Source organism: Balaenoptera musculus, chromosome 21 (genome assembly GCF_009873245.2).
Source record: "Balaenoptera musculus isolate JJ_BM4_2016_0621 chromosome 21, mBalMus1.pri.v3, whole genome shotgun sequence".
In the NCBI taxonomy this organism is placed as follows: domain Eukaryota; kingdom Metazoa; phylum Chordata; class Mammalia; order Artiodactyla; family Balaenopteridae; genus Balaenoptera; species Balaenoptera musculus.
In genome coordinates, this window is record NC_045805.1 from 11,109,681 (window position 1) to 11,135,695 (window position 26,015).

The window sequence follows — 26,015 nt, forward strand, 5'->3', positions numbered from 1 at the left end:
CAGTAAGAAGCCGAGGGGAAGGTTTGGACACACCTGCCACCTGGCATCTTCAAAGAATAAGGGAGGGTGTGACCTTGCTCCAGGCTTTCCTGGAGCTGAGAGGGTGTCTGTCCCCAGAAACACCAGCAAACTTGGGCAGCTGGCGCTGGGAGACCCTGTGTGTCCCCTCGGGGTGGGACCCAGACCCTCCACATGGGGGGCGTGACACAGGGAAGGAGGCTGATCAGCGTGGAGGGGACGGAGGCCAAGACGGCCAGCTAGTCAGCCATCCCGGCTCAGAGCAGGCGGGAGAAAGAATGACAGAGCCATAAACGCAGCCCCTGCCCCCGCAATTAATCTTATAACGTCCCGGGGGCGCAATCAGGCCAGGATGACTCCAGGCCGGAATGCGCGTCTGCTCACGGCCTGCGGCCCTGGCTGGGGCTGACTCGGGCGGGGTGGGAGGGAGGAGGGAGCCCACCTGGCTGACGCAGCTGGCCTGGCTGAGGGTGCTGACGGCCCGCATGTAGCTCTGGTTCCGGGAGCGGAATTTCGGGGAGCTGTAGTTGGCAGAGGGGTCCAGGCTGTGGCCGGCAGGCCCGTCGCTGGCAGCTTGCAGGTAGCTCTGGCTACAGGAAAGACACGGAGAGAAGAGAAGAGGCTTCCGTGAGCATCGCCCAGAGGCTGTTACCAAACTTCGTCCTGCGGTGGACACCTTTGCCTCATGTAAACATTCCTGACAGACACTCGCACAGATGCGATTTCCTCAAAAGCAACAGGGGAGCCTATTTACAAACTTGCTTTGAAACCTGACTTTTTATGATCAGGGAGTGACATTAGGATCACTCCACATAGAATAAAAAAGTGCTGAAAGCACAGGTAACTCACACACCATCAGAGCGAATTGGGGTCAAAAAACCATGAGAGTCTCATAAAAATCAGGGTAGCTTTTAGCAACTTTACAACACTCAGAAAAATAAAAGAAAAAAATCAAAGGCTCGCCTTCAGTTTTAACTTACGGGAAGTTGTGCAGATTACACAATACAGGCAGAGAGCAGACTGAAAAATCAAATCCATATTGTTATCGTAAGGATCATTTTCTCTCAAACAGCTTTAAAAATCTATTTCCTCTGGTATCCCTTCTTGTTATTCTGCAAAATGTTAAAAGTATGGGAAAACCTTGAGGGCGTCTGGCATGTAGGAGGTTCGGCTTAGCTTACGTTTCTGACTAACTGAACTCCTTTCAGCTTTTGGTGACAGACTTTCCACAATATAGTAAGAATTCCTCTTATTTGACCCCAAACTGGAATAATGTGGACACAAATAATGAGTTTATTCTTCTTTCGTATTGCAGATCACAATGGGAACATTAAATAGGATCACCGCACAGGCCTGTGTATAAAAATGTGTCTAAATATGAGGTTGCTAATTCTGACTCCATATATGGCCGAAGAATGTTCCCTTGTTTTTCAAAGTAAACTCTTGATGTAAATTGCTTTCTCTGTGCCTTACTTCTTTAGAAATGGGGTAGAAGAGAAAAAAATGGGCTCAATGAAAAGTTCTGATTAAGCAAAGCCCATTTCTTATAAAGTCATTATTTTGGGTAAAATTAGTAATATGCATTTTTAGATATTAATAGAATACAATTTATATTATAAATTATTATAAAAATAATTTTTGTTTTAAAACCAGATGTATAACATATTCCAGCTCCTACCTTCCTCCTCTCTACTCAAAACAAAAAAACAAAGAAAAAAAAAAGAAAAGAAAGGAAAAGGAATGGGAGAGAAGTGAGCTTGGAGCCAGCTCTGACCTTGGCTCGTAAAGGGTGCAAGCCCCTGCCCAACTCGTCGTCACCCCCGCTGCTCCCGGCCGGGGTCTGCACCAGCACGGCCACGGGTCCCTTTGTGCCTCCGTGGGCCCGCAGCTGGAAGCAGGCAGGTGTGCGACCACCCACAGCGCCCACGGCCACCACGTGGGGCCCAGGCTAGCTTGGACGTGACCTCGCCAGCCTCACCTGCACCGTGTTTAGTCCAAGGTCACCTGCAGGGGCCTGAGCATCGCGGCCTCGGTGGTGCGTGTGGAGGTGTGCTGCCCGGACCCTCAGGCTCTCGGCCTCATGTTTGTTTTTGCAAAAATGAAACCTTTCTGGGTTCCCCTCTCCTTCTGTGTTTCCTTGAATCGCTGACTTCACACTACGATTTCTACCTGTTAGCACTTTTATCTTATTTCCTTCCGACAGAAGACATTTCCCTGCTGATTAACACCTCTCTTCACCGTTTCAACATTCTCAAATTAAAGTTCTGAGAATCTTTAAGAGAAGGGCTGTGTCTTCTTGATCTCTGTATCCAGATTTCCAGCCCAGAGCCTGGCGCCGTGAGCCGGGGGGGGTGACTCAGAACTACAGCAAATGCCCCTTTGGTCGTGGCTGGGTGGTACCCACACACAATTCCGTGTATTTGTGACTCTACGTTTCAAATACATTTTAAAAACTCCCAACCATCTCCTTATTCCAACACAGGGTAGCCTCTTAAAGAAGGGCTTCCACTATAGAAAGTTAATCAGGTTGTTTTCTTTTACAGACTCACAACAGTTAATGTCTGCTATACACTGTTATGCTGCATCCCTGTAAGCTTCTGACCCGGTACCAACCCATTCAGCGCTCGCGGGAACCCCACACGGTAGGGCCTCATTGTGCAAACAGGCAGACCGAGGCGCACCTTGCCCAGGTGCCCCCGGGGCGAACGCAGAGCTAGACTCCGGGGCCAGGCAGCCTGGCTCCGAAACTCATGCTTTTAGCCCCAAGATCGCAGCTGCTGAGTCACAGGAGAAGAAGGCCAGAAAGGTCTGGTCCTCTATCACCAAATGTTTTAAACAGTTAAAAAAACCCAACTGGAAGATCCCACCTGCCGCGGAGCAACTAGGCCCGTGAGCCACAACTACTGAGCCTGCACGTCTGGAGCCTGTGCTCCGCAACAAGAGAGGCCGCGACAGTGAGAGGCCCGCGCACCGCGATGAAGAGTGGCCCCCGCTCGCTGCAACTGGAGAAAGCCCTCGCACAGAAACGAAGACCCAACACAGCCAAAAATAAATTAAAAAAAAAAAACCCAACTGTGCCACATTAGGGTTAACAGAACTTTAAACATTTTAATAGCTTGGCATCTTCTAATACTGCCCAGGAAGGCCAGCGATCCTCACGAATCACAGACCCGAAGACGGATCAGGAGCTGAGACGGGGAGGTGAGTCGACGGTGGAGGGGCAGGGCTGCCGTGACCCACTGGAACCGGGGCCGGGACCCCAGGGCCTGTCCCTCTTCCTCAGTTCCTGACGATGGAGTTCTGCTCTTCCTCAGAAATCCGTCTTCGGGAGTTGATACCACTTTGAAGTTCCCTTTAAGCTCCTCAGTTATTCCCTCATGAGAATAACTCCTACTTCGACATCCCAGTTGTCAGGCATGGAAATACATCTTCATGTATAGACTTTCTGGTGGCTCAGAAATTCTTAAGAGGAAACCATAGAACGTTTTCTAAAATAACATGAAACATTTTTTTTTCCAGTTTTTTTCCCTTTCAGATGATGCCTACGTTAGACAGTCATGTATGCATAAATGAGATTGGAAACCTATTTTGGAAAGCTGTAAGAGTGAAAAGGAGTCGTATAAAAGAGGTTTCCTAGTTTTCTACTTCTTCCTTTCCCTCTGCAAACTGTCAGAGTTGTTTGCTGGATCACAGGCTCACAAACCTCTTCTGTGACTTCGGATCATCGTAAAAACAAATTCACGTAACAAAATACATGCCAGGCCTCTGGATTCAGCTATTCAGATCCACGTGGATATGCTTGACTATTTAGACAAAATAAACAATTCTCTTTATTTTGTCACCTTAGAAAAACAGTCAAGACTCTAAGTAGGTTGTATGAAGGAGAAGTATAAGAAAACATTTTTTTCAAACTAAATGTGTTTATTCTAGATACAGAGGGCAACTTCACATTTTTATAAATGGAATCTGACCGGAATGGCGTGCATATATGACCACTGTCTTCACTGCATTACATGGAGAATCGAACATTCTAAACATCATTACAGATAGGGGTGTGAGAAAGTGTGTGTGTGTGTGTGTGTGTGAGATAGTGTGTGTGTGCTATTCCTCCGACAAAATGGAAATTATTCTAATGTCTTTCAGCACGCATGTCACATAAGCTTGCAATTAAGTGATTTCAGAAAATGTTTTTTTCCAGATTATTTCCGTATTTAGACTAAAAGGGTCCTTTAAGCTTTAATTGCAGTCGCAGGAGATGAAGGTGTGCTTGTGCCCTAATTACACCATGCTGGGCCGGGGTGTCTGTTGGTGACAACGCAAGCGCTCAGACCCTAAAAGTGACACTGGAGGACCTGGCACTCGGGGCCTGGGGACAGCTGAGACCTTCCCGCCTCTATGGAAGCTTCTGAAATGGGGCAGGAAACAGGCTCAGAATCAGGTACCTGCATCTGACTTGAAGGCTGGGGGGGGGGGGTCTCACGGAGGAATGGCTCACGTCATGTGGCTGGAAACGCATCCGGAGAGGAGGTGGCCGGCGTCCGGGGCTCGTTAGGGAGGAGCTGCCTGCAGCCCGGAGTCTGTGAACTTTCTACACCCTGCCGAGGCTGCCCTTGCGTCCTGCACTTTCCCCTCGTGCCTCGCTCGACTGTCTGGACCTGCTACTCCGATTCTGCTCCTCTGCTCCTCACGTGTATTATTTTACTGGCCAGCACCCCCTGCGGGGAAAAGCCTTTGTACCTTTCCAGTAAATTCTGCGGATTTCCTCGAGCGGGTGCCAGGAAGAGCGTCAGGCACGGAAGACAGCAAAGATGGAGGAATAACTGCCAGATCAAAACGTAGGGCACCCGGTTGAGTTTGAAGTTCAGAGGAACAGCAAGTAACTCTTAATATCAGTATGTTCCAAACGTGTCCCAAATGGGACATCCTTATACTAAAAAAATGCACTGTTTACCTGAAACTCAAATTTCACTGTTTGTCTTTCTTACATCTGGCGGTGCTACAATGGAGGTATGTTCAGGGTTATGGTGTCGGGGACGCAGACGGGAGCGCAGGTGTTCCTAATGCACAATGTCTGGGAGTTTGGTAGAAACGTCTGAGGACACACCTGGGGGAGCTGACAGGGGGGCTGCTCAGATGGGGTCCCCATTTTTCCGGGTCAGATTTTGTCCGAACAAAACATTTCAACTGTTTGATTTTTTTTGAAAAGAACAAACCTAGGTGAAGTCATCAAAAGAACATAATTTTTTCTAAAATAGAAATCAAGGAACAGAAAAATAAACACCACTACATTGTTATAAATTGAGACAAATTGATACACGTGAAATGGGCAGAGCCCACATTCAGGACTCAATGAATTCTGACAGTTTCTTTTCTGTAACCCCCACCCACACTCATCAGCATTCTTGGTTGTCATTCTTCTCAAGCTGAGCCATTGTACTGAAAGTGAAGTGGTGTCTCCTTAACATTTACTCCTCATTTCCTGGATGACTAATGATGTGATGATTGGTTATTTGTACATCTTCTTTTGTGAAGTGACTTTTCAACTTTTTCCCCCCATTTTTAATCGGGTTATTTGTCTTCATAGTTTTGTTTTGTGGGAGTTCTTTATGTATTCTGTATTCAAATCCTTTGTCAGATAGGCATTTCAAATATTTTCCTTCACTTTGTGGCTTGCCTTGTCCCCTTCTTATTGGAGTCTCTTGGTGAGCGGAAGTTTTAAATTGTGATGGTTAGATTCACTCTTGTGTCACATTGATATATTCTGTCCTTTTGAGTTTTCCTTGTCCTGAGAGATTTCACCTCCCGCGGGACAATTGGAAATGCCTGGACATATTTTGTTGTCACACCTTGCGGGTGGGTGCTGGGCAGAGGCAGAGATGCTACCAAAACTCTATCGTGCACAGATAGTCGTCAACTGAAAAGAGTCGTCTGGCCCCAGATATCACTAGTGCTGAGGGTGAGAAATCCTGGTCTATTCTGACACCAATAGCTCTCTGTCTTAAGGGCAGATGGTCTCCAACCCACAACAGCACCATCCCTATTCTCCTCAAGTGAGTGCCCATTGGGCATTCAGCAAAATAGACTATATTATAAAACAAACCTTAGCAACTTTGAAAGAATAGAAATCATACAAAGTATGTTCTTGGACCAAAATAAATTAAACTAGAAATCAATAACAGAAAGATTTCTGGAAAATCCCCAAATATTTGAAAGTTAGGTCTGCAGTGACTCAATTCAGATATGAAAACAGGTTCTGAAAAGTGACCTGTGTGGTCCATCTGCTTAGACTAGCTGACGTCCATGTGATGAGTATTTGTTTATCTTTATTAGCGAGGATTAAAAGACGAGCAGATTATCAAGACTCCTACATCTTTTGGTCAGACTATGTATTTTGGCAGAGTATGTGAAGAAGAGACCCAGTTTCTAAATGAAGGAGCTCTGCCTTTTCTCTGTCATGCTGTAAAGCTGATATATAATACTATGTAGGTAATATTCCTTCCCTTAACTATGCCTTTCTTGGCTTTGTATATGTTGAAAGAGATAATATCTTTTGAGGAACATGTGTCAAGCAGGAACTTTGGCATGGATTTGGTTTCAGTTGTTTTAAGGATTAATTAATGAAATGCCTTTATCAACTTTCCAAACTTCTTTTTTTTTTTTTTTAATTAAGTAATTAATTTATTTATGGCTGTGTTGGGTCTTCGTTTCTGTGCGAGGGCTTTCTCTAGTTGCGGCGAGCGGGGGCCACTCTTCATCGTCGTGCGCGGGCCTTTCACTATCGCGGCCTCTCTTGTTGCGGAGCACAGGCTCCAGACGCGCAGGCTCAGTAATTGTGGCTCACGGGACCAGTTGCTCCGCGGCATGTGGGATCTTCCCAGACCAGGGCTCGAACCCGTGTGCCCTGCATTGGCAGGCAGATTCTCAACCACTGTGCCACCAGGGAAGCCCCAAACTTTTTTTTAATATATGAATAAAACAGACCAAGGAGCTGGATCTCCTGCTATACTCACATGCCTGCTATCTATCAACTAAAGCTATCACTACTGTCTTGGACAAAGTGGCAAAAGATAAAATAAAATCTTTGTGTGAATTAGTCAGTAGGGTCTGACACATGCTAACAATGCTGTTGACTAGCACCTCAGTATTTCAGCACCTTAGTACAATAAATTTCAATCAGTCGACAATAAAGTGAGTGTTTCAACTAGAAAAAACAAAAACAAAGACAAAACAAAACAACACCAGTCTTCTAAATTGGTTCAAAGAGGAAGTCTCAATGGAAATTTAAACCTATCTTGTACAGATAAGCAAGGGGAGGGAGAAAAGCTAGAATGAACCATGTTGCATTAGATTATAGTCAGAGACATCGGTATGAATTCATGTTCAGCTTGATACAGATGCGGACGGGTAGACAAAGTAAATAATTATAGATATAAGCGTGTATACCAGCTCTGCCTGCTAAGGAAACTAGCAGTGAGCACATCCAGTGCCCAGATCTTGGTTTCTAAACACCATTCTCCTGAAAGGCAACAGGGATCCTTGAAGAGACAGCTGGTTCTAGGGCTGGAAAAAATCAGATAGTGTGAGTTGTCCAACTTTGTCAAGATTGTTTTGGCTCTCCTAAGGTCCTTTGCATTTTCACACACATTTTAGAATCTTCCTGTCCGTTTCTCTAAAAAGTGAGGCTGCTTTGAATTGCATCAGCTTTGACTGAGGTTGCATTGAAATGATACCTCAGTCTGCGGAGAATTAACATCTTAGCAACATTGCAGTTTCCATCACAATTTCTCTCTCCATTTGTGTTGGTCTAATTACATATGTACATGCTACATGTATACACGCACATCTCATACATACACAGTGAATTCACAGATAAATGTCTCAGACAGATATCTAGCACATACTTAACACACTCCAGAGTGTGTGGCTGCTTTCTGTAGCAGAGTTAGTTCTCCGGAGCTCCTACCTGGGGCGTTTTAGTTTTACATTATGTGGTGATGGTCTCTGTCATCTGTTTGGCTCACAGACGTCTCAGTCCTTTTGTTGTTGTTTGGTCAGAGAATTCGCCACCGCGACAGGCAGAGGTGACCTCCTCCTGCAGGACTACACACTTAACTAGTTCCTTTCTCAGGTTCCCCTGGAGCCGGGGGAAGGGCACAAGACCTGCGCTCCTCTGATGAGATGCATTCCCCCAGACCTGGGTGAAAGCCAGGATCACAAAGCAGAGTCCACGCTAACGGCGGGATCGCGTTTACAAGGTCATGGGGCCGGGGTTCGGCCCGGGGGTGTCAAACCGAGAGGTGTTTGCACGGTGGGGCTGGCAGGCACTGGCTTCACTACGGCAGTTCCGAGCGAGGCTCTTTCCCTGCTGGAGATCCTCCCTTATTTTCTCATACATGTCCTTTCTGCTTATTTAAAGAGCCCGCTGTTGAGTTTATGACCCTCTAAGCCCTCTGTGTGATGATGAAACTGTGTTTCCTGGAGGCCGAGTATTCCAAGTGGCAGCTGAAGCCACACCTGGATTTTTACAGAGAACAGCATCCCCCAGGGTCCCTCTGGCTCCACCAAAAGGCTCCTCAGGTCCATTTTACTGAAAACACTGTTGATCCCAAGACCCTCTAAGTCACATATCACAAAACTTGCCTTACTACCCATATTTGTATTAGAAATTGCTGAGTGTAACCAGAATAGAGGGTATCCATTTAAACCTTTGACATTCAGCATTTCTGAGGTTTATTCTTTGAAATTCAATTTGCTAGCATCTTTCACTATAATTTATTTTTCCAAAGAGACACAAAATAGAGGTCAATATTAGTGAACTGTGTACACAGAGTCCGTATAAACAGAGAGGAACCCAGAGGCCTGCAGACCAACATCATCAGTAAGGACCACAGCAGAACAACCCCTCTTAGGAGATGTTTTTTGGTGTTAAAATGCTCTCCCCAAATATGTTTACCCAGCAAAATGAGTCATTTATCTAACACACATTTATTGGGCACCAAGGACAGAAACAAGATGATTGAATACTCGCCCTTGTTCTCAAGGAGCTTGCTGGGCGGCACATAAATTTTAATAGAATTCGATTTTCCGAAGGATATATTTAAAGAGACCCAATGTCTTTCGAAAAATCCTCTTCTTCTCCATTCAAATTGCCTTATAGTTCAACTTATGAAATGTATTTTAAGGAAAAGGTGGCACTATTGCTCAAAGGATTATGAACTAGAGTCCACTGTAAGGAAAGCAGAGAGATTAAAAAATCAGAAAGAACGATGAGTATTAAGGAAAAGCTCCAATTACTTATCTTCCATGTTATGACACTCTATCAGCACCAATGGATGTAAATGTATCAAGTTTCATGAAAAAATCTGCTCTTGTTACAAAATGATGTGCCTGTAAGCCTTCAGAGATGAAAGCATAAATGGATATAAATAAGAAAATTAAAAAGTTAAAATGAGGGATACAGTTTATACAAATATATTTATATTTATACATACAGCACAATATAGTATAGAATACATTGAAAATTTACATTATTAAGTAGATGAGGTTCAGCCAGTTTAAAAACAGTCTGGGAGCACTATTTACAATAGCCAGGACATGGAAGCAACCTAAGAGTCCATCAACAGATGAATGGATATAGAAGATGTGGCACATATATGCAATGGAATATTACTCAGCCATAAAAAGAAATGAAATTGAGTTATTTGTAGTGAGGTGGATGGACCTAGAGTCTGTCATATAGAGTGAAGTAAGTCAGAAAGAGAAAAACAAATACCGTATGCTAACACATATATATGGAATCTAAAAAAAAAAAAAAATGGTTCTGAAGAACCTAGGGGCAGGACAGGAATAAAGATGCAGATGTATAGAATGGACTTGAGGACACGGGGAGGGTGAAGGGTAGGCTGGGACGAAGTGAGAGAGTGTCATGGACATATATACACTACCAAATGTAAAACAGATAGCTAGAGGGAAGCAGCCGCATAGCACAGGGAGATCAGCTCGGTGCTTTGTGACCACCTAGAGGGGTGGGATAGGGAGAGTGGGAGGGAGACGCAAGAGGGAGGGGATATGGGGGTATATGTATACATAAAGCCGATTCACTTTCTTATAAAGCGGAACTAACACGCCACTGTAAAGGAATTATACTCCAATAAAGATATTAAAAAACAAAAAACAAGCAAACAAACAAAAAAAACAGTCTGGAAGCTCCTCAAAAGGATACATCTCATGTTCCCAAATGACCCTGCAGCTCCACCCACAGGTAAGAGAGAATGAAGATAAGCGTCCACATAAAAACTCATGCAAGAATGTTCACAGCAGAATTATTCATAAGAGCCCCAAAGTGGAAACAACTTAAATGTTCATCAAGTGATGGATGGATAAACAAACGGTGATGTAGCCACATGATGCAATATCACTCAGCCAGAAAAAGAGAGGAAGAACTGACACCCACCACAAAGCGGAGGAACCTCAACAACATGCTGAGTGAAAGAAGCTGGACACACAGGGCACGTATTGTAGGATTCCACGTCCATGAAACATCCACAACTGGCAAACCCGTGGAGACAGAAAGCACATTGGTGGCTGTGGTTGGGGAAGGATTTGAGGAGTGACTGCTGGTGGGTGCGGGGCTCCTTCAGTGTGAAGACATGTCCTGACGTTGATCACAAGGACCTCTGTGAATATACTACAAGCCACTGAATTGTATACGCCAGGTGGATGACTTGCATGATCTATAAACTATATTTAGTAAAGCTGTTAGGAATCAGATAAGAAAAGGACAATATTTAGTTTTCTGTCACTTGTCAATTGAAGTGAAATGTATGTTCACAATGATGGTTTGGGAGGAATTTTCCAAAGGAAGCTGAGGCCCCACTCGCCAGTTCACGGTGTGTTCACAGGCCCTGGGCGTCACCGGGAGGGGAGGGGAGGCCCCAAGGCTGCGCAGGTGACCACAAAATGCTTTCATTGTCCTCATCTCCTTTGAAGCTGTCTATGATTCTCTGGGGAAGGGATGCCAACCCACTTGCTTCATGAAGGCAAGGGGATCCTTCCTGAGAGGGGACCCAGGGCCCAAAGGTCCCAGAGCAGGCGCTACAGATTCTGCACAAAGATCGCTACCTCCAAAGCCTGCACGTGTTACTTTAGTATTATACATATATTTTAAAACATTTGCAATGCATTATTAAAACTCTGTGATAAAATCATAGTTCAGAAGAATACAAAACCGTGCAACGGTTTCTCTCCAGAGCAGAGAGCTGCCAGCTTTGGTTCTGGCGCCATCACTGACCCAGGGCCTCAGAGCCAGCACAGGGCCTCATGCTTTGTTTCCTCCCTTAGATGAGAGAACTTTAAAGTCACGGGGCTGGGGGTGGTTGCTGAAATGAGCAGAGCGCAAGGTCTCAGATTGCTAAATGGAAAAATCCTACCCTGAAGCGGCATCTTAGGCAAACAAGGATGGGGAAAGTTTGTAAAGCTAACGGAAAAAGTACAGGCTGGTCTCACTAGACGGTCCGATTGGTGCAATCAGGAGAAATTCTTGCCACCATCCGCCTTCTGAGCTGTGAACAAAAAGACCTCAGGGGAATATGGAAATGGACTTCCTTCTCCGGGTTGTGATAAACCTCCTCTGAAAGGACCTGCACGCCACCATCCACGTGAATGGAGACAAATGCAAAAGGAGGGCTTTCAGCTTCACCTTAACATACGCCCCCAACCAACCCCTGCAAAGAGGGAGGGGCTGCGGGTCGAGAAGAGCAGAGGTCTGCAGCCAGGGGACCTGGGTCCGGGGTCTGAATTTCCCTCTGTCCACCCTCACAGTGTGAGGCTGAGTGCATCGCTAACGTGCTTGACCCAGACTTTCTCCCTTTGACAATGACCAGCCCAGCCCCACGCACTTCAGGGTCGTGCAGACGGTTCAGTGACTCAGGCCGCGGCAAAGATTCAGAGAAGCTTGCTGCCAAGCCATGACCTCCATCCCACTTCTCTCACTAGGGCTTCAAAGACAGAGGCGACCGCAGCATGTATCTCGTCACACCACGAGCCCCGTACAGAGGGTCAGACCTCCCTCCGGCTCCACTCGGTGACTATTCTCGAGACCATCGCAGGGGAACTTTCCTCTGGCCTGAGATCCTTTCATGCCTATTTACATCCACACCTTCTATGTTTGAGATCGTTTTTTAAGCAAGTACAGAGCTTTCTTCTTTATTAAAATTTCTGACAGTTGCCGGTTTATATTAAAGGCTAGTGTCGGGGCAGCAGGAAAACATCCATTTAATGGTTTCACAAGTGCTAACCTGTATCACAATCCCCTGGGGGCTTGCCAATAATGTAGATTCCTAGATCACATTCCTCTAAAGATGGATTTAGAGGGTGGGGTCAGCCCCAAATCCGAATTTAAATAAACATTCTAGGTGATTCTATGTCAGGTGGTCTATGGACCAGCCCACACTTTGAGAAACGCAGGTCTACTTGGACAGAAGAAGAGGGAACCCCACTGAGGGACCTTGTAGAGAATCTGGATGTTTATCCATTTCATCCACAAACAATAATAAACACACTCTTGAAAAGTCTTTCCGCTGGTGCTGGGAGACAAGGTTTGTATCTGCGTGATGGGCAGGCGCCGTGCACTGAGAGCAGGGCCCCCAGGGCACAGCTCACTCAGCCCTGCTTCCTGGGGAGAAAGCCTGAATCCACGCAGATGCTGACCACCTCCGGTCAGAGTCCGGAGCTTCTGGTCACCGGTGTGGTCGTTGTTTAAACATCTCGGGCACCCCTGTGCCAACTTTGCTCTGAGCACTGAGAATGGTGACGTGTGACTGTGGAATCCCTGACACAGGGCAGGTGGGGATGCAGAAATGGGGCCCTGAGGTCCTTGTAGGGCGGGGAGGCAGGGTCGGGAACTCTTCTCGTGGAGGAGACTTGAGTGTAATCATTGCCCTCGAGCTCATCAAATATTAAACGGTCACGTATTGACCGGCGTTTCCTGCCCGGAGAACAATGAGGGAACGTGCAACCTGGCTTAGAAGAATCCTAACCCTTTCCCAGGCCTGGTCCCTTAGACAAATAACCACCACGACAGGACGTATTGACTGTTCAGCCCTGAGCTGGGCTCGGTGCCCCATCCGCGGGCGGGGAAACAGGACACCAGATCAGTGACGTGAAGCTTTTAATGATGTCGTTGCCCGGCCCAACGGTTTTACCAACGGCCAGGACATCGGGGGTGTGGGTCAGACAGACCTGCGCCTTCAGGGAAGGCGCTCTCGGGGCCCGTCCGAGGTGCTGTGCGGTCCAGTGACCAGCTTTCCGAGTCCCTGCTACATACACATTCAGAAGAAGCCTACCAAACGGGACAAAACGAGCACTGCTGGTCGGGCTAACCGACCTGTATGGCTTATAGGTAATGGCGGTCCAGTAAGGAGTTAATTCCATTAACACGCTAACTGGTACACTGGATGAATACCTTACCGTTGATTAACTTGTTACCTACGTATTTAACTACTATACCTCTTGGCTGCCACCACGCTGGGCACAGATGTGAAACACAGAACTCGCCTGCAAGTGCATGGAGCTCACGCTCTCGGCGGGAAGAGACTGCACACAAACGATGATAATCAACACTAACTAAATACTTGTGGATCGTGGTGATCAAAGAAAAGATAGAGTGCACATTCAATGACTCCATCATACAGTTGGCAAAAGGAAGCAAGATAATGGCAATTTTGAAGAAAATGGAAAACCCAGAGAATTTGTGAGTGATGGGTGAAATCGGCCAGCCGCGGAAACAGCTGGCCGCCCTGGGAAGCTCTGCTACGGGTCCAGCACCCTTGTCGTTTCTGGATTATCCAGCGCAGTTACCGCGAGGACGGTGACTTTCTCAGAAGTTCTGCTGTCTCACACCCAGAATCTGACTGCTGCCCTGCTGTGGCCTCCGTCACCTGAATCAGGAAGGCTGGTTACTGCAGCATCACTGGTCTCCCTGCCTCTGCCCTTGCAGCTTCTCCAGGCCGACTTCCACCCTGGAGCCAGCACTCCCGCTGACAAAGAACTTCTCCTTGACAGGCTTCAGTCGGGCCCCTCCGAGCCCCGGCCTCCTGACTCTGCCCCCAAAGAGCCCAATTTTAGGGAGAATCCTGCCAAGTCGGAGTAGCCAGAATCCCTCACCTGATATCCGCTCACCCCCGGTTCCGATGGGGTTCCCTGTGCCCCACTCTCCTCCAGGTGAGGTCTGATCACCTGCCCGCCTGCAGCAAGAATCCTGTAAGGTGGGTTTGGCCAGAATCCCTGAGCCCTGATGTTTCCCCTTGGAGATTTTCCATCCGCGACCCCACCCTGCTCCCGGGCTGGAACCCCTGCTTGTCCTTGTGCGTTCACAGTTGAGCCTGGTCCCTCTCCCCCTGGAACACCCATTGCAGCGGTGGCCACACCCGCCGTGATGGCTCTGGACAAAGTCGGCCTCACCCTTCTGATCAGGGTCATGGGTGACTTTTCTCCTTAAGGCTGTTAAGACATGAATTAGATGACTTCACCTGTCTGCTCAAACCACTGGCTCCCTCTGTCCCCCAAAGTAACGCGGCAATGGATTTATGATCATGTGGATGGCGGGGCCCCGCTAACCTGCCCTCCCACCCAACCCATCGCCTCTCGCCTCTCTGATGACCTTTCCCCTCCTGGCGACTTATTCCAGCCTCACCGGACCCTGCTTCTTCCGTGACTCTGCAGCACGCCCTGCTCCCTGCCAGGAACTCAGACATCCTCTCGCCAACACCTGTGGCTGGCTGTCACCTTCCCGGGAAGCCCACCCTGACCAGGCCACTTCACCTGCAACCCCCTCCCCAAGCCACCCACATACCCACACTCGCAGGCCTACCAGACCCCCAGACTCGGATCCTTTTCCCCCGTGGCACTTCCCGCCTCTAACAAGTGATGCCCTTCACTCATTTATTACTGATTAGTTATCACGTGAACGGTGTGTCTTCCTCTGTTGGAGACTAAGAACCACGAGGCCTGGGATTTCTGTCTGTTTTGTTCATTATGTTTCTAAAGCACCTAAGCGGTGCCTGACACCTCACAGGAGCTCGGTCAGTATCTGCTTGATGGGAAATGAACAAACGCCCTGAACTGGACTGGGCAGTGCCAGCCTGGATGGGTCATGGCCATCCCTCCCTGGCCTGGGAGAGTCTGGATGCAGCAAACACACAGCAAAGCAGGAGTGAGCCTGAAGTGTTGCTGCCTGGACCTCTGCGGATGCAGGCCTCAGGGTGTCTCCAGCCCTGGACACTTTGGTTTTATCAGTCAGCACATTCTCCAGTTTGCTTGAGCCTTTCACCTTCAGAGCTAAAGATCCTGGAGCAGACATGACCTCCAAGCAGTGATGTGTAAACAGATGGCTGAATTGCTAAAGAAAGACCCGATTTCAGTGACATTTACCAGCCACAGCATATCATTAACTACAAACAACGTTTTACAATAATTTTGAACCCACAAGAAGTTCCAAGAATATTGCAGAATGTTTCCATACACCCTTCCCCCACCTCTCCTTAATGTTCACATCTTACATAATTGTAGTATAATTAGAAACACCAGGAAATTGGAACTTATTAGAATTTGACCAGTTTTCCCACGAGTGATCTTTTCATGGTCCAGGATCCATCCCAGGAATCCAGGCTGTGTTTGGTCTTCCTGGCTCCTGAATCTCCTCCAACCTGTGACGATTTCCCCGTCCGCCCTTGTCTGTCATGACGGATGCTTTGGAAGAGTGTTCATCACTTATTACGTAACTATCCCCTCACTTGGGTTGTGGACTTTTTCCATCATCAGGTGGAGGCGAAGCATCTCTGGTGAGAACCCCTCAGCAGTGATGTGCTTCTCTGTGCACCATATCCAGGGTGTATGGTGTCTTTGCATCTCAGAGGGTCGATGTCAACCCTAATTACCTGGTTAGGTGGGGCAGGGTCCTTCTGGTTCTCCACTGTGACATTTCTATTGTTCCCTTGATAACTAATACACGTCTTGTAGGCAGATATTTTGAGGCCAAGCAGACATGAGCCTTCGCTCACCCATTGGTCACTCTTGCTGCATCATTTAGCATGGCGGCACTGGCCCAGGTGTGATTTTCTTTCCCCCAATCGTCCTATATTAAAAATTCTACTGCAAGAAAGCACTATCCTGCTTCCCCATCATTTATTTATTCAGTGCTTTGCAAATATCAGTATGGACTCATGGGCGCTTCTTTTGTGGATGACAATCCAATACTTTTATTATTTCTTCTGTGGCTCAAACTGTCCTAGTTTTGGCCACTGGGGCTCCTTCAGGTTAGTCTGTGTCTTTCTGACATGTCCACACCGTGCCCACCCCTCCACCAGGCCCAGAAGGCAGAGAGAGTGGGCAGTCGGCAGGTAGGCAGCACCGGGTCTGGGAGGTCGGGTCTCTCACCTGGTCACCAGGACTGCGGGGGCCACTCCTCTCTGCCACTGTAGACTCAATGTGTCCAGGCTGGACTCAGCACCTTCCCGATGTCTGCTCCTCCTGCCGGTCTCCCCCTCTCACTGAATCACACCCCCAGCCCCGCCCAAGTCGCAGCCTTGGGGGTTCGCCTGTGCCTGGTCCTGTGTCTGGCTCTGTCCCTAACATGCATACCTCCCCACACATTTTCTCCACCCCCACTGCCATCACTAAGGCAGCCCCTGACAAGTCATCTGGATTTCCTGATAGACACCTAATTGTGTCCACCCAGACAGACCGATCTCTCTAGGATAGAAATCTGCTAGCCTCCTTGAAATCTTCAGTGGCTCTGTATGACCTTCAGGAACAATTTTTTAAGAGAATTATTAGCCTCACAAAGGAGATGAGTGGGACACAAAGTTACAGTAAAAATTACCTCTAATAACCACACATAATTGGCCCCAGCTAAAACTTCCTTATAAGCAATTCCATCCATCAAATATTATTAAGCACCTACTCTGTGTCAGGATAACGAAGACGTGTTCTGTGCTCTCAGGAGACTTAGAGGGAAGTCTGGTAACGGAGACCATATCAAATAAATAAATTCCATGTCAGCTGGCGTGTGCAGAGGATGGGGCATGTGGGGAGAACACATTCTGTTCTACCCTGCAATAGCTGCCTTTGTTCCAGTATTTTCCCTATTAGCACCTGAGATTAAATACCACTGCAGCAGTTAAATATGTATTTCTATTTTTCTCACTCCATTATATTTTCTGACTCTTGATTTTATAGGTTAAATATGTGATTACCTACCACTGTATAAAATAAGAGGTACATGCTACTTAAGAAGAAAGAGTTCTTTTACTATTGCAATGTTTAATAACAAATGCTGAATTTAATAACTATTTGATACTCACTGTACAAACGTAAGAATCAATAGTAGAATCTACTATCCTGTTGTGATAGGAGATAATCACTAAATGTACCTCCATTTGAAATAAAAATAAGAGTGTAACTGTACCACAAAGAGATCATAAATGGGGTCCCAGTCAGCTAGCAATGTTTGTTGAACATTCACTGGATGACAATTACAAGGATAATAAAAAGAAATGAGTGTACATTGTCATTCGAAGAGGTCATAATTTAATCAAGAAGTAGAGTAAAACACAGAAGATAAAAAAGAAGAATTATGACATCAAATGTGCAGGAAAATGACAGATGGAAAACTCTCAGTATGGGAACTCTGCAATAGTTGAAAGTCACCCGATATTGGGAGGGGTCCCGACGCTGGGAGGGGCATCTGTGCTGGGAAAGCCCTTGACTGTCTGGACCAGGGGGATGTTGGAGGCTCCTTTTCCAAGTACTCCTTGTGGTGTTGGACTTAGAAGTGATTTTAGAGAGACTCCAGGTAAGTAACCCTCAAATGCTCATCCCTTTCACTCCATCAAGGAAGAGGTTCCCTGGTGACAACACCAAGCTGCAACTACTCCCAATGACACACATCTCTCCACCAGCATCTCTTACTGTAAGTCTCATGTAACATGAGCCTTGGAGACACAAAATGTGGGAATACTACTGGGAATAAATTTCATTTTATGGCTTTAAAATCCACATAAAATTATAATTCCACTTGCAGCTGAAAAGTCTAATAAAGTCACTGAGCATTAATTTATTACTACTGTAACTTTACAACACAAGGAAAATTCATTTTAAATGCAGTGTTATTATTGGAGAGACAGTAATTACAGGTTACGAGGACGCTTAGAAGACAATACAACTGATTTTCAATATCTTTTCTTATTTTAACATTAATATATGCTTTTGGAAAAAGTTTTAAAATATTAAAAAAAAAATAAAATTCAGCTACAAATCCACCACCCAAAGATAACCATTACTAATATTTTAGTGCTTTCCTATTTTATTTTTTTGGCTGTGCCATTGGTTTTCAGGATCTTAGTTCCCTTACCAGGGATTGAACCTGGTCCAATGGCAGTGAAATCGTGAAGTCCTAACCACTGGAGTGCCAGGGAATTCCCTAGTGACTTCCTGTATTAGTTTTCCACTGCTGTGTCTGATGGTTCATTTTATGTATCAACTTGGCTACACTGTGGGACCCAGATATTTGGTCAAACAGTATTCTAGATAGTGCTGTGATGGTTTTTTTTTTTTTTTAGCTGCCATTAATATTTAAATTGGTGAACTTTGAGTAAGCAGACTGCCCTCCATTATATGGGTGGGCCTCGTCTAATCAGTTGAAAGTCTTAAGAGGAAAGACTGACCTCCTTGGGAAGAGAAATTGTGCCTCCAGACTGTCTTCAGACTCGAGCTACAGCCTAAATTCTTCCTTGGGCCTCTAGCCTGCCAGGTTGCCCTGCAGAATTTGGACTTGCCAGCCTGCAAAATCACAGGAGCCAGTTCCTTACAGTTAATCTCTCTGTCTCAGTCTCTCTACACACACACAAACACACACACACACACACACACACACACACACACACACACCCTATGTTTCTGGAGAACCCTGACTAATACACTGCATAACACATTACCATAAATTCACTGGCTTAAGGCAACACTCAAGGGTTAGCTCACATCAGAACTGTAGGTCACAGTCTGGCCCAGCATGACCGGGTTCTCTGCTCACGGTATCACAGACGGACACCAAGGCTCCAGCCAGACTGAGTTCTCACTGGAGGCTCTGGGAAGAATTAACGTAAGTGTTTTTTTGGATATATACTGCCAAATTTCGCAATAAAAGAGATTTTAAAAACACTTTTAACCATGATAAAATGATTATTTCAAAAGCAGTTTAGTTCATCGAAACCTCACTTTTTAAACTCTGTGAAAATGATTTCTGTCATTTAAAATTAACTGTTTAGTTTTAGGTGCCTAGTTAATATCCTGGCAATCTGTACATTTATTCATTTATTTACTTGATATCTTATTTACACACCCAGCCCTTAACATACACTTACTTACTGGATGACCAAATAAATGGGGAATGCATATATTAAGTATCATACACCAAGGAAGACAATGATTTCCATAGAATAAATCATCTTTACTACATTTGGGAGAATTGCATATAATGTGACTTATTAAAAGTCACTGCTGCTTCAGGTTTACTATTCGGCTTAATTTTATTTAATTTTGCACCCAAATCTTACAGATTTGCCTCTCTTTGCTCTAATCTCTTTATTCAGTGCATTCTCTGGAAACAGTCAGTGCTTTGACAGCCACTGGCTTCTGGTTTATTAACAGAAAGCCCTGTCTGACCTCTCACAAGTGCTCAGCTGATCCATCTGTGTGTCACTGTTAGACGCTTGAAGTCCACAGAGGTAAAGACAGTGACTTGTGTTTAAAGAGTGATTGCTTTCAACACTCTTCACTGTTCAAGTGTGACAAATTCTTTGTCCATTATGCTATCTGAACTCTGGCAGTTCAGCATGAGGTGAACTGAGGAAACATCCTCAGCTCTGTGCAGGAAAGCACATGTCACACTTAGATGAATGGGAGCAAAAAGGCCAAAAGTAGTTCTGTGGTAGATTGAAGAGTGAGTAAATGAGTATGCAGCTGTGAGAGTCATCAGGAATGACGACTTTTGGGGGAATCGAGAGCTCATACAATGAGAAATGGGAAAACATTGGAAAAAAGAACAATATTTTATCTGTTTCTCTAAAATCAAGTTCCCTGCCCAAAGGGCTGGAAAGGAAAGGTGGTCAGTATTAAAAACTCTACACAATACTTAAGTTTCAAAAAGTAATTAAAAGGAAGAAAAATAGTTACTAGTGGCTACATTTATCCTAGTAAGTTGATCTTTCCTTCATTTAATTCATTCAAACCCTTGATCAAGGTGAAAATCAAAACAAAATTGCAGACTATCCAGAAAGTAGTGACAACAAAAGCATCACCTATCAGGGTATGTGTGAGGCAGGTATAGGTACACTCTCAGGAATATTCATAGTCTTAAACACTTTCACTACTAAATAAGCATTCAGCTGAAGAATGAGAGAAATAACAAATTAGATCTAAGGAAATACAAAGAAAAAATTAACAATAAGAGCATAATTACTGAATTAGAAAACAAGAAAACAGTAGAGAATAATAACTTAACACAGAGCTGATTCCACAGTCTGAGAATCAAAAGCTGAGGATTTACTAGAGAAACAATCAAAATAAATGAAGAGGTGTGAGGGTGAGATCCTGGTGACATCCATGAATAGCGAAAGAAAAAGGCCACAGTGCTGAGCGGGTCCACCCTCCTTCACAGACAGATGCCTGCCGAGTCTGCAAAGCCTGCAGTGGGATTGCTTCCCCAGTGGGTGGAGACCTGAGGGGCACAGCGCCAGGTGCCATCCCTGTCCCTTGGTCCCTACCTCCTGTTCAGTCTCAGAGGGACCATCTGAGCCCATCTTCCCACCTCTTCTCCGGCGCTCACCTCCGAGCCGGGGTTCTCTCCTGTGACTTGTTCGATCTCTTCTCCAACCAGCGGCCAAGGGGCATGTCTTATGTTGCCTGATGTGAACCAGCAAAAAGGGGTGAGGCTGCAGTGCTCTCCCCTCCTCCTGTCCCGGATTAATGTTTATGCCTCGCCACAGAGGAGCTGCTTGCACACACCCCATTTTACCGCCTTTTGTTTTTGATTTTGCAGGATTGGGTTTTCCAGTTCTGGTTCAGTTGCCCACTGTCAGCATCCCTCCCTTTCCGCACAGCTCTGGGCATGGTGGCAGGCGCATGGTCCTGCATCACAACGCAGATATGGAACTGTCCTTTTCTGCACAGCCCCAGATGTCTGTCTGTCCTCGTATTATCCCATATTCATGCCTGAAGAACTTCCTTTAATATTTCTCCTAGTACAGGTCTGTTGGCAATGTTTTTCTCTGCTTTTGTTTTTGTGAAAAAGTCTTTATTTCACTTTCATTTTTGAAAGATACTTTCTCTAAGTCTATAATTCTGGGTTAATAGGTTTCTCTTTTAATACTTTAAAGGTTACTTCATTATTTTCTGGCTTGAATACTTTATGACAAAAAGTCTGTGAAAATTTTTTGTTCCTCTGTATGTAATGTGTCTTTAATTTTTCTCCAGCTTTCTTTAAGATTGTCTCTTATCCTTGGTTTCTGGTAGTTTGAAAACAATGTGTGTATACGTGTGGCTTTTGTTTTGTTTCTGGTACTTATCTTTCTTGAGATTTTCTGAGATTCTTCAATCTGTGATTTAATGTCTTTTGTTATTTTTACGAATTCTTGGGCGTTATGTCTTCAAATGTTTCTTCTATTGACTGCTTCCCCGTCTCTTTTCCTCCCAGGATTCCAGTGTGTTGGACAGTTTGATATTTTCCCACAGTTCTTCCACTTTTTATTTCTTACATTTTTTTCTTTGCGTTTCAGTTTGGTGATTTCTGTGGACCTATCTTCAAGCTCACTGATTATCACTCAGTTATGCTGAGTCTGCTGAGGTGCTCAGCGGCAAAACTCCTTACTTCTAACACCATGATTTTCATCTGTAGTATTTCTAGCCGCCTCTTTCTTCTAATTTTTCTCTCTCTGCCAACTTCCCTTCTGTGTATGTAAGTACTCCACGTTTTCCCTTAGATCCTTTGGCATTAATTTGTTATTTTTAGGTTCTCTCTGATAGTTCTATCATCGGTTATCTCTAACTCTCCTCTTGGCTGCTCTGTTTTTTGAGAGTAGGTTTTATTTTCTTTTATCGTGTCTTCTAAGTTCTGTTATTTCTGAATAGATGGCACATTTGCATAAATGAAGGTTAACACTATATACAGAAAAGGGACATATTGAGATGTCCTGGTCCCAACACTATTGCACCTACTTCCTCTTCACTCCTTAGAGGTAAACATTTTTATTAGTTTCTATTTATTCTTCTATTGTTTCTTTATGTAATATAAACTGATATGAGTTTTAATCTTATCTTCCCATTTTATTATAGAAAAGTGGCAGCTATATAATAATGTCCTATGCTTTACTTTTTAAAGGTGATGTAACCTGGATCACTCCAAATCGGTACATAGAAATCTTCCTCATTTTTTATAGCTGCCTAATCTTCTAGTATATTCTATTGATAATATTCTACTATTTTAATACTTGTATATCTATTATTCAATCAGCACTATAGTGGTGAACTTTGGATGGTTTTAAACTTTTGCTATTACTGATGATGTTGCAATGAACAACATTTTACTTGTGTCACTGCTTACAGGTGTATCCAGAGGCTAGATTGTCCCAAGAGGGACCCAAGGCCTACTGATGGGCATATAGGCAATTTACAATTTCTTACAGTGATATACAATGAAATTGTGCACATCACTACATTTTTGCACATATTTGCATGCTTTACAGCAATTTCTTTAGAATAGGATTTTAGATTTTTAGTTTTAAGTGGAATGCTAAAACACTCTCTAAAAGTTTCAATTACTGATAAGGTATGTAAACAGTCTTTTAAAAAATTAAATTAAATTAATTTATTTCTGGCTGCATTGGGTCTTCGTTGCTGTGCATGGGCTTTCTCTAGTTGTGGTGCACGGGCTTCTCATTGCGGTGGCTTCTCTTGTTGAGGAGCACGGGCTCTAGGTACGCAGGTTTCAGTAGTTGTGGCACCCGGGCTCAGTAGTTGTGGCTCACAGGCTCTAGAGCGCAGGCTCAGTAGTTGTGGCACACGGGCTTAGTTGCTCCACAGCATGTGGGATCTTCCCGGACCAGGGCTCGAACCCGTGTCCCCTGTATTGGCAGGCGGATTCTTAACCACTGCACCACCAGGGAAGTCCCGTAAACACTCTTTTCTGGCCTTTGTCCATTTTTATAGCTACAGTGCTCACCTTTTCCTTACTGATTTGTAAGGCATCTCTTTGTATTAAGAGTATGAAAATGTGTCACCTGTATTATGGAACATTTTCCCAGGTTTTTATGATTGTTTTACTTTGGTGACAGTACTTTTAGTTTGTTGATTTGTTTGTTGGCTTTTACCATGAATACGTTTTTAGTTTTATGAATTAAAATCTGTCAATGTCTTGTAGTTTCTCACTGTGGAATAAGGTTTGGATATGCCTTCTCCAACCCAAGATTGTAAAATATTCATATACACACATTCATGTATATATATACACATATACATATACATACACATGTATATACACATACATGTATACACACATGTATATATATATACACACACATACCTGTATATACTCACACATACAAATATGATTCTTATGCTTATATCTGTAACCCACCTGAGTTTATCTTTACATATGAAGTAGTTCTTAAAATAAGCTCTCCTTTCTCTATAAATTTAAAATGCTACCTTCTTGAGAGAATGACTCAGAGATGTTCACAATTATTAGAGCTTTGACTTCTCAATTCAGCTAAGCAGAAAAATATACCCCAAAGCCCCCAAATTAAGTTAGTTGGTCTACCTTTCATAATTATAAAAAGTGAATTCTCCAGATACTAATACATAAGTTAATTTAAAAATCCAGTAAATTAGATTCAGTAGCATCTTGAAATTTGCACTTCATTTAAAATAATTCTAAATGGTGTCTGCCTATGGGCAGAGTCTGACCCACAGAGAGACAGGGGCTGTCCCCGGCCTGGGGGTCTGATTTTCCTGATCAGTCAACACAACTGTTGAGAATTCTGAGCAGTAAGACAGCTGTGACAGGTCTTCGCGTGTCTGTTTTTGTTTCATTTTTCTTTCGAGAGTGAAAAAACTTTGTCTCCTTGCACTCTATAGAGAACCCAGCAAGGTGAAAGCGAAAATCCTTATATGTGTAATGAGGACATGCACTCAATTATTAGTGAGAAGACTGACTTTTTTCTCGGTTTAACAGCAGGAAGACAAGACAGTGTTCAACAGAATCACTGTTCCCAGAGGTCAAGCATTTCAAGTACGTGCGGCCTTCACAGAAGGGGTTTTATATTATGTGGCTCAAAAGGGCTGGTAACAGGCAACTAAACACCCAATCTCCTTTCAGGTCTTAGCCGGGCAGATTGAAGAAGGGCTGCTGGGAAAGTCCATTTTATACCAGTGTTTACTGTGACTTGGGAGGCTCGTAAAATTCCTAAGGTTTCAGTGTGCCCATGTGATAATTCAACGATAAGAACATAAATCCATCAATCCAACAAATTAAAACTAAAGTATAATTACTAGGTTCATCGGGCTATTTTATCTGCATTCTTAAATACCATTATGAATGTGAATAGAATTAATTGTGCATACTGAGAATAAAACCTAAAGGAGGTTGGCAGACACTAATTCTTATGTTTATCACTTGACTCTTAAACGGTTCTGTCAGTCAGCTCCTGCTGGTGAAGTTCTGTGGTATCAGAGGGAAAACATTCAGTGCACTGTTAAATCTGATGGTTTTCAGTCATATTTTAAACACCACTTTAAAACTACCACTTCCTTTCCCTCAGAGATCATGCTGGTCCCCAGGCACACGATCCTGCTATTTGGGTGAAATGCTTTCCTTGGACGTGGGATTAAAAGAACTTTTCATTTCAAACCCCTGGTCCCTTACGTGGCCTTCAGTACCTTGTTCCTCTGACTCAGGGTTCTGTTCCATAAAATGGGCACAGTTTTTATTTCCCTGGGTAAAGAGTTGAGTTTTCATGATGCCATTTAAGACGAAAATAAGTGAAATTATATCGAAACCTATAAAATTCTAAGATGTGCTAAGATCCTAACAGGCAATAATAACAACTTACTTGATATACCTCCCGGTAACATATTTTAAAGAGAAATTTCATATGTTAACACAAAGAGCAACTTGTTACGGGAGTTTCACGGACTTTGCAAATTAGCAGAGGAGTCCTGCAGGGCATGGTGTCGTCTGGACATGTCACAGAGAGCTGCCCCCTCCCCTTCACATCTCCACTGCAGTGTCAGATTTGGGGGAAAAGAATAATTCACACATGTGTAGGGAGAATTTAGCACAGTGCCTGGCACGTGTCGGAGGGATGAACGGAGTGATAAATACAGAATAATGGGAAGAAGGGTCCAACCAAGGGCTTATCTCTGCAGACAGAGTGGGCAGTGTTTGCAAGGCCAACGTAGACGTAAGTGAGCTGAGAACAGCAGCAGGTGTTAGGCAGCATATTCTATTCATTTCCCCCCAAGCTTCCCGAGCTATGAAGTGCAGTGGGTGTGCTGGGGTTAGAAGCCTCTGTGGATGAACCCCCAGCTCCATTTCCACACGCGGATGGTGAACGGTTACGCTGTCCAATGGTCTTGCCTCTCCATCACTCTCTTAGGTTTCTGAGGGAATTTTTACGATGTTGGGTAATGATGTGGGTTTTACAAATGTAAACTCCTAACAATATCTTCTGAACATCGTCAGCATTGGCGCCTGGTACAGATGAGGGGAGGGATGAGAGGCAGGCGCTGACCGCTGAAGAAGAAGGGAATCGTGGTCCCGCGGGGAGAGGTCAAGGGCTGGGGACAGGGGTCCAGGGAGCACAACCAGTCTGGGGTCAGCAGGCAGGGAGGAGGGACCTTGTCAATAGGAAAACGAAGTGCGTAAGTCTTAAAAGGCCTGATCCCTG

At 44.7% G+C, this 26,015-nt stretch overlaps 1 protein-coding gene across 2 annotated transcripts in view; it reads right to left on the reverse strand.

Moving 5' to 3' along the window:
* DLGAP2 (DLG associated protein 2) overlaps positions 1–26,015 on the reverse strand; it is a 141,556-nt gene that overhangs the window by 53,675 nt on the left and 61,866 nt on the right. For both annotated transcript variants that reach the window (XM_036838833.1, XM_036838832.1), the window contains one exon: positions 461–608. In XM_036838833.1, the coding sequence (XP_036694728.1) occupies positions 461–608 (148 nt within the window). The remainder of the gene's footprint in view (positions 1–460; positions 609–26,015) is intronic.